Source organism: Diprion similis, chromosome 1 (genome assembly GCF_021155765.1).
Source record: "Diprion similis isolate iyDipSimi1 chromosome 1, iyDipSimi1.1, whole genome shotgun sequence".
NCBI lineage: Eukaryota > Metazoa > Arthropoda > Insecta > Hymenoptera > Diprionidae > Diprion > Diprion similis.
In genome coordinates, this window is record NC_060105.1 from 10683853 (window position 1) to 10697330 (window position 13478).

Genomic DNA, 13478 nt, shown 5'->3' on the forward strand with positions numbered 1-13478 from the left:
TTAATTACCTCATACTACGAGAGAGCCCCCCCCCCCTTCCCCTCGCCCTTGGATGGAAATTTCGGGCTTCAGAGCCGCGCGATAATTATACGAACACGGTTCACGTTACGGGTCTTGATAATTACTAACGTACTTATCCGTTACTAATTAGTTCGCAAGTTGCCGCGTGTAAAGATAGTTGATCTTACGAAACTGTTCCGAGGATAGGAAAGAAGGGAGGAAGAGAGGAAGAGAGGAAGAGAGAGAAATTGAGAGTGAGAGACAGATAGCAGCGGCAGAAGCAGCCGTCAAACCGTCAAAGACAGAATGGCACTAAACGAGCAAAGCGCGGTTAATGAGCCCCGGGAGAATCCTGATTTGCTGAGGAATTTGTACAACTTGGTAAACTCGAACCATCTTGTTCAAAATACCCAATTGCAGGGTGAGCAACGAGGGCGAAATTCCATTCGTTAGATTAATGGCGGAAGTGACAAAGGTATAATTCTTTTCTTTGCGTTTTACACCCTCGGAAAATTTTTTAGTAAGTATAAATTAAGGAAGGAATTTCAGATATTTAACTTTCAATAAGCAGGACCAAAGCAAAAATTAGAAAACAAAATTAAATGAATAATAATTTAACATAATTATATTAGTTAAAAAATCAATAATGCATCAACGTATTAAGGGATGAGCAAAAAAAAAAAGCTTCAATTGTACATATCAAAAACAAAATTTTTATTGATTTTAATCACTTTATATACACGAAAATCTTAGTTGAAAATCAGTCTGAAAAAAATTTAGGTCTACAGTGTTGATGATTTCTCGTAGATGGTTAACCTGAAACCAAAAAATGGAAAGTTTTTAGATTCAGCATGTCAATGGCTTTGGAATGAATCAGCTTTGCTCTCAACGTATAATAATGCAATGTTGAATTTCATCCTTGAGCCTTACGCTAGGAAACATGTTCATTTAGCTCGAGCTAATATACATAAAAGGACCGAAGAAGAAGAGGGAGGTTCAAAGTCTTAAACAATCAAGGAGAGTTGCTCGTGTTAATTCGCCCTCAGGAGGCAAATCCGTACACTCTGAATGTGCAGGGGTATATTATTAATTACTAAAATGATATTTACTCGTAAACATCCCGTTCATCGACGAAGTTTAAAGGCGCTTCGCTTTGAGGCAACAACCATGATGGATGGACGTACTTTGAGAATCTCAAGCTCGCTGGGTTCTTGATTCAATACAGCGAATGCGAAGTTGTTAATAACTTCTTGCTGGGTACGAATTTCGATATCTTGTGATTTCATACCTTCTATTCGAGCTTTGACCTTTTTGCTCTTCACTCTGATTGCGCAAATACCTTTTGGCACTTCTTCTGATTACATCTGCACGAAATATTTTACCGTATAAACTTTATCAGGCGAAATTGCAAACGCCTACCTACTTCTCAAAGCAAATCTGTCTGCTACGATATTATTTCATACTAATATACTCATCATTTCTAGTCTTAATCTCCTAGACCTTAATTATCAGATTTAATAAAATGTATTTAAATAAATTATAAATTATATAATAACTAAATAATTCTAAACTCTTCGGTCTGAGACTGCATAATCATAATGAGAATCGAGAGAAGCATTTTGACTTGAGGAAAAAATTGTTCTCCGTATGTTTCAATTTTTTTTTTTATGCGAATACTTTTAATACCTATTAAATTCTCCTACATTATGAATAATGTGTGTGAAAAAGAATAAAACTTTTCATTACCTGTAGCTTTCACCTATGGGGCTTGGCTTTGATTAACAAACTGGTGATTAAGTAAACAGCGCAAGTTCCATTCGTGTTATTACTAAAAGGGTAAACACCGCCTGTTGCCACTGCGAGCTGGATACGTTATACATGCATCCATAAATCAAACGATTTTAATAGCGTTGTATCGACGGATCTGCGAGGTTTCTGTTCAAATTTCAATAATTGCAAAGTGACCCGGGGTCAACAGTTCAATTTTAAACACCATAATTTATTTTATACGCGATCCCGGAAGAATAACTGTTGCAAATTATTTTCTGTAAATTATTATAAAAAAAAAAAAAAAAAACTTTCTCTCAAATTTTTTTATATTCAAATTTGTTCGCCGTCATTGTGCAAAGAAACTTGAACAGTGTTTTCTATTCGCCTAACTTTTCGCTCAGACAGTTTGCTGAGTATAAAGTAATAATGTAAAGAAGAAAAAAAAAAAATACTAATCAGCGCTAAGATTTGCAAATTTCGCGAAACTCGTTTAAAAAATTCCACCTTTTAAACAGTAGCGTTCTATACCATTTCGACAAGCTCGCAAATTATGGAAGCTTTCGATGAACGACCGATGATTACACCAATTTGATGAAATCGAGCGGCGTTGCAGGTTAATATTTCTTTCATTGTACGTTCGCACCGCGTGTCCGGCGACTTTGCCGAAACGATGGCAAAACCTGGCAGAGTTTGGGTCACGCGAATCGCTGCTCAGGGCGCGGAGAGCAAAGCCGAAACGAAATATCATTTCCATGGATATCTTCAATTCCCAAACAAGCTTCCGTGCATGTTTCTTCGTATAAAAAAAAAAGGTCCGCTGAAGTTGGTTCCAATTATTTATTTGTCCGAATTCACCGGCTGTAGAAACAAATTTTATGCTCTTTCTGACGTCGAGAAAGGCAAAGGATAATTTTGGGATAATTTGCCTGCGTTTCAATGGCAATAATAATTTTTTTTAATTCTTTAAATCTTTTTATCTTGTTACAGAACAACGAGGTTTCCGTCTTCGAGACCAACATCCGGTTCCTGGCCAGTCTTCTCTCCTGCTACGCTCTCACAGGCGATGTCATGTTTCGTGACAAGGCCGCGCAACTCGGTGAAAGTCTACTTCCTGCCTTCGAGACTGAAACTGGAATTCCTCACTCGCTAATAAATCTTCGTACCGGGGTGAGCGCCAAGTTCCAATTTTCAAACCAATTACCCTCATCTTTCGCTGAAAAATACCTCGCCAATTTTTCACCTTCTTTTATTCAATATCATCCTCCTCTTTCACACCTCATTTTTCTCCCACTTTTACTCCAGCTGACAATTATTTTTCATCTTTAATAATAATAATAACGACGTTGATTACACGAAATCTCGCGAACGTCACAGAGGCTAAAGGACCCGCAAAATCCTTATGAAAATTAACACCCGGTCGAATTTTCAATATGTTATAGCAAAGTTCTCACGGACACAAGTCCTGATAATCAGTCGTTTCCGAGATACAGACTTCGGAAGAAAGATTCCAGATTTTTTCATATGATCTATGGATTTCGTGATTTTCATGAATAACAAAGCTCCGAGGGGACTTAAAATCAAACCTGTCACTCAAAAAACTGCACGGTTCATGCTAAAATATAGAAAGGAACTGGATGGAAGTTCGACGTCAGATTTCGCCTCAAGGATACTCTCAGACTCTTGCAATAATCGATTTGCCCTGGTTACCACGCTTGTGCGGAGTCTCTGCGAATCGGTTTCGCAATTTTAAAATTACATGTTTGACTTCAAGTGTCCCTTGAAGCTTTGTGATTCGCTAAAATCGCGCAACGCATAGATATCAAAAAATCTGTTGACGCCCCTTCCGAAGCCCATATCCCAATGACCATAAAAGTTCTGCGAGCCCTTTGACTTTGATTTTTTTTATTTTTAATGTCCGGGAATAACGTCGACTTTTTAGCGATCCTTGAAGAAATTGAACGATTACTTCGCGTGCGTGGAGATATTAGAGTTTTTTAACAAAAATTATGAGCGAAGGACGTCGCTCGATGTAATGTGCCACGTTAAGTTGAGTCGGAAAAAGTTTGAGGGTACGATAGATCGACTTTTTGAACTTTCCCGTACTTACATGGTCGTTATAGTTTATCTTGGAATGACGTGGGCAGAAGTTTCCAGTCCGAGTTCCTTGGGCAGGTGTCCTTAACGAGTGAAGGTGGACAAATATAATTAAGCGATGTATTTGTTCCGCAGTATGGACTTTTTCCTCTCTTTGACAAACATCAACCCGGCCATCAATCGATTTTTGTCAAGAATAAAGCTTCGGCGAAAACGACGAATACTTTGGTCAAATGTTACGTTTTATCGAATGATTTGCGGAAAAAGGCCTTTCAGAAACCTTGACAATCCATTTAATCACAAAGCTGGAAATGATTCATAGTTGAGACTTTATTTACCTTGACGGGAAAAATGGAAATCAATAAATGAATTCACTTATTTCTGAAATACGATTCAAATCTGTTTATTCTTATTTTTTCCTTAAATAAACGACGATAATCAGTTTCGATCAAGGCAAAGTAGCTATAACACTTTTTTTAAATAGTGAATTGGATCTCTTTAGGATTAACAAGTTTGGATATTTGTTATACATATATATATATATATATATATATATACGAGGCAGTCGTGATTTTTTATGTTGTTCCACCTTGAAAAAATACTCTGGAATTTTTCCAGATTTTTTGAAAATCATCTCATTTATTATAGTTAGAAACAAATTGATTGAGAAAAATCGTGACAGTTGAAGGAATAATTCGTTTTCGAAAGAGTTACTCCTTTACACATATACATGGTCGACATAAATTACAAGATTTGCGGTCGCTGATTACGAATCTGAAATCAAATTTTTTAAATTAAACACGACGAACCTAATCAGCGATCCCGAAAATCCTTGAATAGAGTTTTTTGACCGGATTCGATCAAATTTAAAATTTTCGTGCATCATATTGGATCCACCATCTTGAATTTTAGTAATTTGAATTCAGATTTGTAATCAGCGATCCCAAAAAGTACAGAATACTATCGCGTGTTATAAAAGTTGATTCAGCACAATAATGTATGACTCAAAGGTTTAATATACTGGAGATCGTCTCGGTTTTGCAATTGATAAAATGATGTATTTTAGGTTAGCAAAAATTATGCCTGGGCCAGCAGTGGGTGCAGTATCTTGTCGGAAATCGGCACAATGGATTTGGAGTTTACATACCTCAGCGACATCACCGGCAATCCTATATACAAGGAAAAGGTGAGGAGGATACGAACGGTGCTAAAGAACCAGAATAAACCCAAGGGTCTTTATCCGAATTACATTAATCCCAAGACTGGAAAATGGGGACAACGTAAGTATTAAAATCGATGCATAAAACCTAACATTCAATGTTCTTCAATTCTCATATATACATTTTTTTGTTTCTTGTTTATTTGATTTTTAAGAAGAAGAAGAAGTAGGCTAGAAATTATCTTAACGGTATCCTTCAGGAAAAGGAGTTGGAACCTCCATTTCCCCATGGCTTTCCCTTTAATTCAATCTCCCTAATCTATCACCCTGGTTTTTAATCCAAAAAAAGAATCAGCGTGACTTGTAATTTATGAAAATACCTCCTTGGAAATCGTTATGTGTAACAGTGAATCGCTTTTATCGGAATTACCGTCGAGAAGAGGGTACCGGAAGAAGCAGACTTGTAATCGAGAATTTCACAAAGTGAAGTATAAGTTAACGTTTATTGCACCGCAAAACGATGGAGAAACGACGGACATGAGACACGGTGCAGATTGTTTTAAAAAATTGACGCTGGATTACAGTAATAACGGGGAGGAAAAATAGTCTGGCTGGATGTAACGTGAGAAGTGGGCAGCGCAGATAAACGCTGAAGAGCCTCGGCGGCCCTCACCTCCTATAAATATCCCTCTTTATTACTGTAATTTCATTTAATAAATCTTTCCGGCTTCTCGGTAAATAGATTTTTAATCCGTCGTACCGAGAAAAGTAAATCCATCTGCTCAGAGTATTCATTACATTGTTTAAAAGTGTTCGAGAGTCGCCCTGCGGCTGAATTTCCTACAACAATCCTCTAAACTTCACCCTCAAAATTAGGGTGAAAAGTCTCTACCGCGGTATGAAAAATGAATCAATGGGTATATATATATATTGTGCAAAACGAAATTCCATCGCTTTGGCGAATTAACAAGGCGAGAGTACAAGTACGTAACAAGTATCGCGTTACTTCTTATTTGGCACAGATTTCCATCACAGTGTTTTGCGATACCAAAAACCATGCGGACGATTATCCAGTGATTAATTCGAGTGTGGATGAAATCGTTATTCGGTTGAGTAATGAATGGCTCGGATTTTGTATATAACTGATGAATCAGAGCAACGAAAAAAGTCACAATTTCACATATCACACCAGTGTAATTGAACATATATCCACTAGGGTGATCCTTGTTTAGGGTGTTGACGATTTTTTACCGCCCCATCCCCCAAATTATTCATATGTATTTTATCGCAGACTCCAAGAATAATTTTTTTAGTTATAATTTATACTGTAACATTCTAGTGTAATAGGTATCGTTGTAAATATCATTGGAATTGCAAGTTAAAAGCTCATGTCAAAACGCAGGGTGTTAATGTGAAATACCTACTTATAGCAAAAAAAGCTGAAGACTGGGAAAACGCGTGTAAAGTCCCTCGAGGTAGGCGTCGGGTGATATAATCGGATGATCGAAGGCATTTTGAGGCTTTGAAAGCAAAGCAGCAGGGCATCCGGTCCCAGATACCCATTGACCTCTGACCGAGAGTGAGTTTCAATTCTGTACCGCGGAGTTTGTCAATTCCTGAATGAAGCATTGAGGTGATTCCGTCCTAACTTTTGTGTAATGCAATACTGTCGGGGTGGCGAAAAAGTGATAGAGTTGCCTGAACCACAAAGGGATGCGGGGAAAATTTAGCCACGAGGTATTAGGTAGACGTCTACTTATTCTCGAGGAGCCGTTGGGGAGCAGCTGGTGATCGTGATAAATGATCGAAACGACAATGAGACGTTATTTAATACACTGTTACATCCATATTCCGCGTTTCCATTGTCAGATAAGTCCCTCACCCTAAAATAAATTTGGCGACAAAGTTGAAGGATGAAAATTCGCAAGACCATGAAGTCTCGCGAGGCTGAAGAAAAGTTGGATTTGAAAAATATTAGTATGTTTTGTTTGTCATGGTTTATAAAGGTGCGAAGTAACGGTTTCTTTTACTAATATGCATTGTTACAGTGTAACTTAATTAACTCAAAACAGTTTTTCTTCATGGTTCAATGAATGATGAGAACATTTTTGCTTAAACTTAAATTATAACTTCTAGATTTGATCATTCAGTCTGAAACAATGATAAAAGCAGATTTTTCCGCGTAAATAACGTATTAATTATACTGATAAGCTTATAAATTCTAAATTTGAGTTTCAAAATTACGGTATATTTAAATGTGAATTTATTGGAAAGTAAGAATTGAACAGATTGCCTGAATAATAACAACGATATTGAAGAAAACTAAATTCCATATGACGCGTAACGAAAAATGATTCAATTACTCAATTAGGTAGCTAGTAACGTGTCCGATGGTTCGAAAAATATAAAGGTATATAAATTTGTAACGATGACGGTTTTTACGTCATAAAAATTAACTGCAAGCCTTAAACGCGTGTCGCTTTACAAAGTATCGAGTTAAATTATAGAGTACACCGATCCTCTCGTGCAGCAGCATATTTCGACCAAGCCGAACGAACGTCATCGCCGAAGGTACAAGAACCCAAAGCTTCGACACGTACTAAGCCAGCTCGTACATTTTTACGTATTTGATAGCTGAATAAATTAGCCATAACAATTTACTCTAATAACGTCGTTATTTATCGTTCAGTAAGATCCAACTCAGCCACGTAAGGCTGGTAGCTGTTCCACAGATGTTACCCGCGGGTAATCATCCAGTGTTATGCAAACACAGGTGTTATTATTGTTCATAATCGCGTCATCCGTTTCAGACGTGTCGATTTATCCTGACGATGATTTACATAACGGCGAATTAGGCATATTTCGCAATATAACAAATGTGAGAGAAACTCTTTTCTTGAAAATTTTACTTCATTCATTGACGAAAAATTTCCCGTTTTATTGCCGAAATTTATGTATTGCGGATATTGTATTGTAGTAAAAACACGAAGCTTGGCAAAAACGGTACTGAAAATTTATCAGATTTTACAAGGATTTTCTCGGAAACTTCCATACCTTGTCAAAATTTTGTAATATTAAAATGAAATTCTCCAATGATATGCTAGAAAATTTTTGGTATTTGTTGAAGCTTCTCGGTAAGCTCTTGGTCGTAATTTTCGCTGGAAATTTTTCTGAAAATCTCATGTGTAATTGTTGGTATCCAGGTATCAGGAGTAATTATCATAATTGGATTATTCTTTATGTCTTCAATTTTAGTGGAGCAAACAGAAAATTATCTAGAAACTTTTTACAACATTTCCAGAGTTTTTTTTTTATGTTTTAAAACAATGTTAAAATCCACTGTTAACAAAAGAGTTTAATTCTCATACAAATCTACTTATTCCATTTTAGCCAGGGCTTGCGTACGTAGAATTTTTTCATTCGAAATTATTCTTTGATTTTCCGCTGATACATATTCAAAGACACTTGATTTTCGTACTTTCAATATTATTTCTACTACAAAGCCAATTAAGCTTATGATTTCTCTTGGATACCTCTTGACGCTTTGGTTTGAATTCAAATTATCTCATGTAAAAACATGAAAATACTTATATAAAAAAAATAATAATAAGCAAATAAAATATCAATAAAAAAAGAGATAGAATGCTAACCAATCCTCTTGAAAACATAACTCGGTTGAACTGTATGTAAGTGTAGATATGGGTTAACGTATTCAATTGATTGAAACTGAAGTACCTCAATTTACAAATATATAAACAACAATTATTCTCGTTTTCAGTATTTATTGATGCAACAAATTTTTTTTCTGCACTCTATCCACTGTAAGAAATTATTTCATCAAAACATTATAAAGTTTTGCACATGATAAAAAAAGTTTCCTTTAACGATAGAGAACGATTCTTCTTCAATGTTGACAGTTGTTGTGAATAATAACAATATTATATTTCTTAAACAGTTGCTAATTCTCTAAAATAGTTATTTACTAAATCCTATTCTCTCGTCTTACAGATCACATGTCCCTCGGTGGTCTGGGTGACAGCTTCTACGAGTATCTTCTGAAGTCGTGGATCCAATCGGGTAAAGAGGACACTGAAGCCAGAGAGATGTGGGATGATGCAGTAGCTGCTCTTCTCAATCACATGATAATCAGATCTCCTGGTGGGCTTTTGTACGCTTCAGATCTGAAGTACGATCGTCTGGAGCACAAAATGGGTCACTTGGCTTGCTTTGCAGGTAATAATTACGCAAAGCTCAATAGTTACTTGTAATGTACGTCTCACCCAACGATAATACTCGATTACTAATTTCCATATTTTCTGTAACAGGTGGGATGTTTGCGATGGGTGCCAAGAGCCTGCAGAACGAGGTATCGGATCACCACATGGAAGTTGCTGCTGGTTTGACCAACACTTGCCACGAGTCATACGACCGTACAGCGACAAAGCTTGGACCGGAAGCTTTTCACTTTATTGAAAACAACGAAGCCAAGAGTTTGAAGAATGGAGAAAAATACTACATCCTTAGACCAGAGGTTCGCTCTTCGCATGTGATTCACCCAAACTTTGAGAAATAATATCTATTCTGTAGAGGATTCGAATGGTTTAATCATATCTTTCATTCTTTATTCTTTCCTTTGTAGACTTTTGAGTCGTACTTCATCATGTGGCGGCTAACAAAGGATCCAAAATACAGAGAATGGGGATGGGAGGCCGTTCAAGCTTTGGAGAAACACTGCAGAGTCGACGGAGGGTTCACCGGATTGACCAATGTCTACCTTTTAGACACCCCCAAGGATGACGTTCAACAAAGTTACTTATTTGCCGAAACGCTGAAGGTAGTTTTTACTCTCCTAGTCACGAGTCTTTCATTGACTTGAGACTCTCTCGTTTAAGTGTAATATTATTCGATCGGTGTCTATATAATAAAAATTCTCTGATTGTCTTTCACAGTATCTCTACTTGTTGTTCAGCGACGACGATCTCATCAGCTTAGACGAGTGGGTGTTCAACTCGGAAGCGCACTTTATTCCGATTAGAGGCAACCCGTTGTACCGACCAGCGAATGCCGTATAATTAGCCTAATTCTTGATGGACTCGTTCAACGAATAATAATTCCCCTTTCACGAACTGGTGAAGACGAATTAAATTAACCATGAAAGTTGATGGTGGATGTAGAAAGATGGAAACTAGATGAAATTAATTTTTGTTGACAATCTCATTGAGATATTAGGAATCGAATCGAAGAAAACAGTTTGAAACAAACTTGCTGACCATCGCAAGACACACTCGAAATATGGTACTGCAGCAAAGCGATACTTGCAGTCTCAAAAAATCCTGACTGCGTAGGACAGCGTATCCATGATTAAAATAATTATACGCGATATACCAGCTAATGATAATTATTTAAGTTTAAAAATCTTTGTACATATACCTACCTAAACAATGTGAGAGTTAGTGCTTATATGTCCGTCAGTTACGTGCATGGATAAATCTGAAGAAGAAGTAAAACTAAACGAAGAATAATATTAATATCGTAAATGATAATTATATTGTTTGATTATAAGATGTTCAGTCTTTGTTTTTTTGTTGTTTTGTTTTTATTTTTTTTATTTTTTTGGTCTTGACCCTCTAGAAATTATAGAGAGATTTGCGTTTAAATCGACAATTTAGTAATCATTTTGTAAATTTCATAGAAAAATATTAAACCAAAAGACGTATAGTAGCTGATGGTAATACATATAATATATATGTATATATATATAGACGAATATGTGTGAGTGGTGTAATAATCAAATGATGCAGGAGAATGTTGACTTACATATATGTAGAAGCTAAGGCGAACCTCCCATTGCAGCGAGGGAGGACCCGTGTAAAAAGAGAGACATGTGCTTGGAGAAGAAATTTTACTCTTATTTATTACTGAATTTAAAAGTCAAGTTGACCACGAATACTGAATTGTAACGAAAGTTGTTCTTATATCAATATTTAAAGTAGTACGATTGTTTATCGAAATTTGAAAAATGATCGTAAAAAGATATTGTGGTAATGTAATTCGAAAAAATTATTATTTCCTTTCTTTTCGATTGTAAGGCCATGGAACGTGTCGACAAGTATGAAAAGACGATCAATTGTCAGACCGAATTGTCGTTACTGATGCAAAGGCAACGCGATAATTGAGATCCTGATATATTGTTACCAGACGAAAATATGTCGAAATATAATTGAATGAATTGAACAATTTGTCGACTAGTTAGGGCCCAGAACTGATTCATGAGAGTTGTTCCAATCAAATTTAGCTTAACAGCACAAGAAGCAATCACCCGCATTTCCCGATTTTAATATTATATGTTTGCAGATTAAATAGGTTTAAATAAATGAAACTGATTAAACTGCGATAATTGACCTGTCGCAAATGTGTAATAAACTAGCCAATCAAGTGTGTGCATGAGGTGTGGAGGAATCTGAACTACTATATAAATTTGCAGAGAATAAATAAATGAATGAATACATATAAGTCCGTTCGCATAAGGTGTTACGTAGTCACTGACGCATGGTAAAAATGATACGAATAGACTTGTATATAAAATATTTGAAGAAAGTCATATTCTATTAAAACAAAAGATAAATAAATTAATAAATGAATATAAAAAGACGTAGTTATAGTTCAGTGGTAGGGCAGTGTGTTCGTTTAGCGCTTGAAACATTAAATAAAATAACATCTTGCTCGGTAATGCACACGTGAAATCGATTAGTGTACTTATGAGCTGCAAGGAAACGAAAACAAAGTTAGGGAAGAGATCGATACATTTATCCATATGAAGATTGGATTCACCGTAGTGTTATAAGGCTGTTTCAGTGTTTTCGTTCTAAAGATAAATGAAATTTCATGTAGCGCTTTACATCTAAACTTTCAACAACAAAGAACAATCAATACACATCATATTGCCAGTCTACGGCCCACAAGATACTCAATATATTGACATCCCGTCAATCTTGCGTTTTTCGACCTATGTTTGTGAACTTTAACAAATATAAGAAAATACATATTCACACATTTTGGACTACATTTTATTTTCTTGAGTGACAGTAATTTTTGCCAATTGTTAATTTTTTCAAATGTAAAATAAACTGGTTTCACAAAAATTACAGTCTGATTGCTTCGATCGTACGTCTGACTTCAGTCATTAGGACTGGATGAAAGTATTTGAAAACGAAGTATCCGTCAGATCTGTTGAGGAAATTTTTATGCCTAACCGTTTGATAAAAAAATTTCAGTTTCGTTAGTGAACTTTCAAATAACGTCAAGAAATCGCAGTTTCGTCTAAAAATCTCTATCAACAACAAAACTAATACGTAAATCATTTGTTCACATTTGTGCGTTAACGCCTTCGTCTCTGAAGAGTTAGAATTGAAGTTAAACTATCGACTTAGAATTTATAATGATCATAAGTTTGTCATTTTTTTCGTTTTTATGTGATTATCATCGATTATTGGATCTGGATAAACAAAAACAAAAATGTGTTGTAAAACTGTGTTTCTCAGTTCTTTCAGATCTGTTGCGCAGTTATCGACATAATATTTCAATATTCGGTACAATTCTTACCTACAGAACACAATCATCTACTATAATACGCGTGCAATCGAGACATTATACTATTATATCATGGATACGATTCACAGATATGTTTTGTATACATATATATGCATACATCTTATTAAATTAAGATTGCATTCTGTATGTAATGTGCATAGTGTATGTATATTGTAAGCGTATGTTACACATCAATAAGTTGTATGAGTTTGATACGAATCCATGTTTTTTGTCTGTTTAAAAAATTTTTTTGTTCCACCACTTGTTTCAGTTTCGGATATCAATTGTTCGATTTCTCATAATATATTATTATTTTTTTTTTTATTTACAATATATATACACCTACGTAAACAGCTGTCGGTTGACAATAGTATACATATATGAAATAATGTACGGTGAACCCTTATAAACAACCACGTATATTATTATTATTATAATAATATAATAATCTATACATACATTTGTGAATAGATATTTAATAATTTATTGTTAATCAAAGTGTTGGCGTATTTTATTTTTACGGTATAGCCATAAATATTTGGGAGCTTGGGTACTGTAGTAATGGATAACCGAAATTCATACTCATCATATAATAATATGCGTTTGTTAAATAAATTATAATAAGTTTGACAACTCATACCATCAATAGCATACCTATAATCTTCGATTTCGTAACATGTGTACCAGAAGTTTAGACACTCGAAATAATGACAAACAAGAGAAAACACGTTTTTTTCACCAAGATCACAATATTGTAAATATACAGTCTACTGTAGTAATAATAACTAATAATAACAGTAATAATATTAATATGAAATAACGGGGTTTACTTTTAACAATTTTATGTGATTCTTATTTTATTATA

The 13478-nt window shown here is 35.3% G+C and overlaps 1 protein-coding gene across 2 annotated transcripts in view; it reads left to right on the forward strand.

Annotated features, from left to right (window-relative positions):
- The window catches only part of LOC124405358 (mannosyl-oligosaccharide 1,2-alpha-mannosidase IA), a 251366-nt gene extending 240963 nt beyond the window's left edge, over positions 1–10403 (forward strand). For both annotated transcript variants that reach the window (XM_046880191.1, XM_046880199.1), the window contains 6 exons: positions 2758–2937; positions 4931–5144; positions 9032–9256; positions 9349–9554; positions 9663–9857; positions 9973–10403. In XM_046880191.1, coding sequence (XP_046736147.1) covers positions 2758–2937; positions 4931–5144; positions 9032–9256; positions 9349–9554; positions 9663–9857; positions 9973–10095 — 1143 coding nt within the window. In that variant the 3' untranslated portion in view covers positions 10096–10403. The remainder of the gene's footprint in view (positions 1–2757; positions 2938–4930; positions 5145–9031; positions 9257–9348; positions 9555–9662; positions 9858–9972) is intronic.
- Positions 10404–13478: the final 3075 nt, after the last annotated feature.